The sequence below is a fragment of the Hydra vulgaris genome, chromosome 07 (assembly GCF_038396675.1).
Source record: "Hydra vulgaris chromosome 07, alternate assembly HydraT2T_AEP".
Taxonomy (NCBI): Eukaryota; Metazoa; Cnidaria; class Hydrozoa; order Anthoathecata; family Hydridae; genus Hydra; species Hydra vulgaris.
Window position 1 is genome coordinate 19989943 of NC_088926.1, and position 6457 is coordinate 19996399.

Here is a 6457-nt window from a genome sequence, read left to right on the forward strand (position 1 = left end):
AAGAGTTCTTGTGTGAATGCATTTAATAGCTGAAGCGCTAAATTCGTGAAAGAGATAAAAAGAACAGTTTAACACTTTTCAGGTTATACTATTGAAGAAAGAGAGAGAGGAAATGGTAGCTAAACTTCCGAAAATGACAATTTTTTTTTCATCAAATCAAACTAATATGCAGTTTCCACAAACTGTAGATAATAATAAAAACAATGAAAGAAAAGATGAAAACAATAACACGGAAAATGAGGTAGCCTGCCAAGGTCCTTCAAATGAAATTCAAGAAGTTGAAAGTGTTGAATCTACAATGTATAATAATGAGCTTGACTCAGGTACTCCAATTTTTACTATCTTTAATAACACCTCTAACATCTGCTAAACGAAGCACTTTTACTTTTTAGGCAGTTAATATTTTTATTCTATAAATTGTCACTTATTATTTTTTATTAGGCTTATTTATCATGATTTTTCCTAGATACCATTCTACGCGAAGACCCTGCTTTATGGCCATTACAATTAAAGGAAAATGAACTTTGGTTTACATTGTTTTTTATTCCTAAGCAAGTAATTCTTAGTTTCTTTCTTATCTTTTGTGGAGACTTTTTGTTGATTTTTGGTTTGCTTCCAAATTTTCTTTTCTTTTGACAAACGAATTTCATTTCTGACAGGAGTATCAGTCAAGATCCTTGTTTTTAACTGCCTACTTTTAACATTTTTTTTTCTGGCAGATGCTTTTGGGTAAGGTTTTAAAACCTCAGGTGAAATTATAGAAGCAACACTTGTTGACACTTTGTTTAAAATACTTGTTTCAATATTTACTATAGTTATTTCAGACACTTTGTTTAAAATACTTGTTTCAATATTTACTATAGTTATTTCAGATTCCATGTTGTTGACAGGAGTGATAGTAACTGTATCTGGAGCAGCTCTATCTGTAACTGATGATGGTAAATATTCGTCATCTTTGAAAATTTCAGAATTGAATGGCTCAATGCCAGCTACTCTAAATCCTGTCTGTATATTAGATGGTGAGAAAGCTTTTGTATACGGTTCTCGAACTATTGAAACAATATCATAAATGGTCATTGGTCTTGGGTTTGAAACCATCCAATTATCACATGCAGAATTGTAAAACCTTTTCAATGGTCCAAAAACAGTTCTATCTAATAGCTGCAATTTATGGCTGCAATGGGGAGGAAAACTTATCATTGTAATTCCGTGTTGAATTGCAAGCTCCAAGCCTTTAACAGAAATATGACTTTCATGACTGTCGAGAAGTAACAAAACTGGAGATTCCTGAGAACAGTTTGAATATTTAACAAAATGTTTAATCCATTCTATGAAAATTTCTGCGTTCATCCAACCAGAAGGATTTGCAAATCCCACACATCCAGGAGGTCCTTCCTTAATCATGTAATCATGAAACTTTACCCTAGGAAAAATAAATAATGGAGGAATGGAATTTCCAATAGCATTAGAGGCACAACATGCAGTTACCAATGTTCCTCGTTCTGCAGATGTGATTCTTCCAACTTGTTTGCTTCCTCTACCAGCTAAAACCTTTACGGGCTTTTGAACGGTTGTTAAACCAGTTTCATCAACATTATATATACAGTTAGGATTATATTTATATCGATTTCTTACCGTTTTAAGATTTTGAAAAAACTCTCTTACAGTGTGTTTGTTAAAAGCTGTTGATCGAGCGAAGCTCGTTGCTTCAGGTGTTCGTAGAGACAACTCTGGTTGTCTTTTCATAAAACCTTGCAACCAATCAATGCCTGCAATTTTATTTTGGATCCATGATGATGGGCATATCTTATTGTTTTTTAAAGCAAATTCATATGCCAATAATCGCGTTGACCTAGTTGAAAGGCCATAGTTCATTTTTGATGCAATTAGTAAATAACTTGATAAACTTTTTTCATCTTCTGCTGTAAAAACTTGTCTATTGTTGTAGTTAGGCTTGAAAGCTTCATTTGGATTAAGCCTCTTTTTACGACAATATCTTTTTAAAGTCATTCTATCTATGTTAAACTGACGTGCTACAACATTCAGTTGTGTTCCTTCTAAAACTTTATAAACAGCTACTTTCATTGTTTCACTTGCTATAGCAACTTTATTTGTTTTTTTAATTCTATTTCTAACCATTTTAAGATCTGTAAAAAAATATATCAATAAAAACATATGTTTTTAATAAATGCTAATATTTAACATAATAATATTATGTTAAATATTTTTTAATTATTATGTTAAATATTATTCTTTTGATATTATAAAATAATAGTATTATTATTACTAGCTTATAACATAAGTAGATTTAAAAAATGAAATGCTAAAAGCTATTGTTTGTTAATATATAGTTTTTTTTTAAATTAAAAATACAATTCCATTCGTTTAACTGTATTGCTTATAAACAAAAACATGGGGCACTTCGTCTTCTATGGGGCACTTTGATCCTCCGATCAATGGTCCCCGCATAGTCAAAGATCAATGTACCCCAATAGGTATAGGTAACATATTGATAGCAATATCTACTGTATAAATTGCAGCCAAATAAAAATTATATATTATATTATACACCTAACACTTACAAATTTAAAATAAAATTTTTGTTAACCCATACAGACATCTAAATAAAAATATATTTGAATTATAGTACGATTTAAAAAAATCACTTTTTATGACGAAAAACAATATTTTCTTTATTTTTTTGACGCTGATAACCTTATGAAAAAATATTACGAATAATCAATTAGGGAAGCATAATGGTTAATTAAATTGCAACCTCACTTCTAGTAAGGCAAAAATGAACGAGTAAAAGCCATAAAAGATCATACTGCCCCGGCGATCAATGCACCCCCATCTCCCCTATAATGGCGAAAATTGTGACCGAAATTGGTTAATGTTTTCTGAATCCACTGGATGTGTATTTTGTAATGTTTGCAAGTTGTTTTCAACCGATTACGACAACGTATTTGTCAAAAGTGGCTTTTACAATTGGAAAAAAGCTAAACAAACTATTTTCGGCCACGAAAACAGCAAGGAACATATTCAATGTATGATTAAGTGGATAGAATTCATAAAACAAAATACTCATGTTGATGAATATATGGTAAGCCAGATTAAAATGGAATTTAATTATTGGTCTGCAATCTTAAATAGAATAGTAGCGGTTGTTCGTTTTTTAGCCGGAAGAGGTTTAGCATTTCGAGGCCATAATGAAGTTATAGGATCGTCAAATAGCGGAAATTACTTAGGCATGTTAAAACTGTTGACTCAATTTGATCCAGTTTTAAAGCAACACATTGACACTTTTGCAAATAAAGGCAAAGGTAATGTAAATTATTTGTCTAAAACTATTTTTGAAGAGCTAATTGATATTATGTCTCAAAAGGTTTTAACGCACATTATTTCCGAAAGAAAAAAAGCAAAATACTGGGGAATTATCGTAGATTCGACTCCTGATATTTCTCACGTGGATCAACTTTCTGTGATATTTTGTTATTATCTAAATGGCCACGTGTATGAACGATTTTTTTGTTTTCTACAAATTAAAATCCACGACTGTAAATCTTTGATTACTGACATTTTAGATCTACTGGAAAGATATGATATTGATATAACCAATTGTCGGGGACAGGCATACGATAATGCAAGCAATATGTCTGGTAAATATTCTAGATTACAAGCACGTTTAAAAGAGCGGAGTGAATTAGCTTTTTATATCCCCTGCGCTGGACATTCTTTAAATTTAGTAGGGCAGTGCAGTGTCAGTAAGTGCATCAACTCTATCAACTATTTTGGCGTTCTCCAGAGTTTGTATTCATTTTTTGTAGCTTCAACACATAGATGGGATTTATTGAAAGGAAATCATGCTACACTCAAGCGCCTATCAGATACACGATGGTCATGTAGGTCAGATGCTTCAAAAAGTTTAGGAGAAAATTTTGATGGGATTCATGCAGCGCTATGTCATATAGCTGAGGATATAGAAGACAAATCGGATACTCGTCATGGAGCTTTGTGTTTATTGAATAAGATCACTGAGCTAGAGTTTGCATTCATGGCTGTACTTTGGCATCACATACTTAATAGGTTTAATGCAGTTACCAAATTTCTTCAAAAAGTTGAATTAGATTTGCATACAGCAAGCAGTATGTTACTTTCACTAGTTTCACAAGTTTTTTACATTGACTTTGTAAAAAACTTACGAAACGACTTTACGAGATTTGAGAATGAATCAAAAAAACTTAGCTCGTTTATTGAAAAAGACTATTCGGATAAGAACAAAAGAAAGGTAATTAAAAAATTGAGCAACACAGAAAACCAAGTTGATTCTTTAAGCGTATCCGACAAGTTTCGAGTGAATACATTTTTTGTCATTATTGACAAACTTGTGACACAATTAACTATAAGAAGTGATGGTTACAACCACGTAAATAAGTTATTTGGATTTCTATTGAAGCTGTTTACTATAGTACCATGGAATTGCAAGTTAGCGCGAAAAAAATTGTAGAAGTGTACTCAAATGATTTAGAAGATAGTTTCATATTTGAAATAGAACAATTTGTAACATTATTAAAGTTGCAGCCTCCGGTGTTTTTTTTCGCATAAAAAAGATGAGATTGATCTGAGACTGAAAACACATTGGTTCCTCTGCATGTTTTAAATTGGATTGTTGAAACCGATATTATTGATGTATTTCCAAATGTTTATATAGCATATCGCTTGTTTCTAACTATTCCAATAACAAATTGCGAGGCTGAGAGATCATTCTCTACTCTTAAAAGAGTTAAGAACATGCACCGATCAACAATGGTCCATAGTCGTTTAAGTAATATAGCAAGATTAACTATTGAGTCAAAATTATTAGAAACTTTGGATTTCAGCGATGTGATTGCAGAGTTTGCGGGGAAGAAAAGCAGAAAAAAATCACTCAACTTAATTCAATAAAATAAATATAAAATTTGTATATAAATAAATATAAGTGATAGCGTTTTCAAGAAAGTCTTTGTTTTACTCATTTTTGTCGTTTTTAGTGAAACGGGGTCTCCTAGTTTTAAATAGCTCCGGGCCCCGAAAAGTCTTAATCCGCCACTGTACCCAGGAGCTCAATGTCATGTTTTACTGGTAAAAAAACTGCATTGTTCTATTGGTGCTATATTGTTGACTAAAACATATACATTTCTTCAAACTGATTGACTACTAAATCTGAGTCTTTTGACATTTTTTTAATAGAAATAAAAAAAAAAGATCCCAGCTTCTCTTTTCACATATAAAAAATGTCTCACAACAGATCAGAAAATAGCAGAAATGACAAGTAGGCAACTACAGTCATGGTAGATAATGTAACTGAACCATTTCTAAAACAAAAATCATTCTCAAGTTATATTTATCTTGCTGCATTTATAAGAATTAAAATGCCACCTATCTTTTAAGAATAGGGTCAAATCAGTACTTGGAAAAAATCCTAAAAAAAAAAGTTCCTTAATGGGTCTAAACAAACTACCCAGACTTGACAAACTATGTTCAAGATGGAACTCTGTGTCACGCAGTTAATGCAATGCAGAAACGGTTGTCCAAGAACATAAATTTCTTGTCAAAAGAAATCTGGAAACCTAGGTCATCAGACCTTAGTCCTCTGGATAACTCTATATCGGCTAATGTTTAAGTAAAGGCTTGTAAATGCCAACACAGCAACATTGACAAATATACAAAATATATTATTTCATTATTCTAAAACTTTAAATTTCACACAGTATCTATGGAATGCTAAGATAATTACTACTAGGAAATCAATTTTTCATAAATATATAGTTAATTTTTGGCACAAAAATTGGATCAATATTTCATTTTTTCACTTTGTATGATATTTAATGCATAAAGCATTATTCTGGAAATTTACAGAAGAAAGAAAGATTTTATGGGTGGTATCACATCCAAAATGTGCATATAATAATATAGAGATGATGGATTCATAAACAACAACGCTAAAATGTTTTGTTTTTTTGTAACCCCCAGATTTTGACTATTGCTATGGAAACATCAAATGTTTTAAGTGACGCACATTTGTGAAGCTTCTTAGATTTAACAACACATTTATTTTTAATAAAATTTTTAATTTTTATGTAACAAGTCATATGGTAATTCATTTTATGGTTTAAGCTAAAAACAATATTATACAGAAATTTGCATGGCTTTCAACAAGATTTTGTGAGGCTGCTAAAAGGATCTGTGCTTTAAGATCACTGATTTTGCTTATTTGGTTAGTCAGGAGATTTTTGCTTGGAAGGAGACAGACATCTTAATCTAATCTTAATCTTTCAATGAGATTACAATAGCCATAAGGCTGCCCATGAGTTTTAGACCTAACTTGTATTTTTACAAAATTTATTTAGATTTAGATTAGCCACATCTTGTCCCTGATTATATCTGTTCTGAATTTACCTCTAGGCTAAATTCAGAG

At 31.3% G+C, this 6457-nt stretch overlaps 2 protein-coding genes across 2 annotated transcripts; one reads left to right on the forward strand and one right to left on the reverse strand.

Moving 5' to 3' along the window:
* Positions 1-507: 507 nt before the first annotated feature.
* Positions 508-2139, reverse strand: LOC136082614 (tigger transposable element-derived protein 4-like). Its single transcript, XM_065802029.1, has one exon. It carries the CDS (start codon positions 2137-2139, stop codon positions 508-510), a length of 1632 nt encoding a protein of 543 aa, XP_065658101.1.
* Positions 2140-2893: 754 nt separating this feature from the next.
* Positions 2894-4507, forward strand: LOC136082615 (zinc finger MYM-type protein 1-like). Its single transcript, XM_065802030.1, has one exon. The coding sequence runs from the start codon at positions 2894-2896 to the stop codon at positions 4505-4507; it is 1614 nt and encodes a 537-aa protein (XP_065658102.1).
* The last annotated feature ends 1950 nt before the right edge of the window (positions 4508-6457 follow it).

Coding starts and splice junctions, on each gene's coding strand:
- LOC136082614 (XM_065802029.1), bottom strand. CDS start 2,139: ATGGTTAGAAATAGAATTAAAAAAACAAATAAAGTTGCTATAGCAAGT.
- LOC136082615 (XM_065802030.1), top strand. CDS start 2,894: ATGTTTTCTGAATCCACTGGATGTGTATTTTGTAATGTTTGCAAGTTG.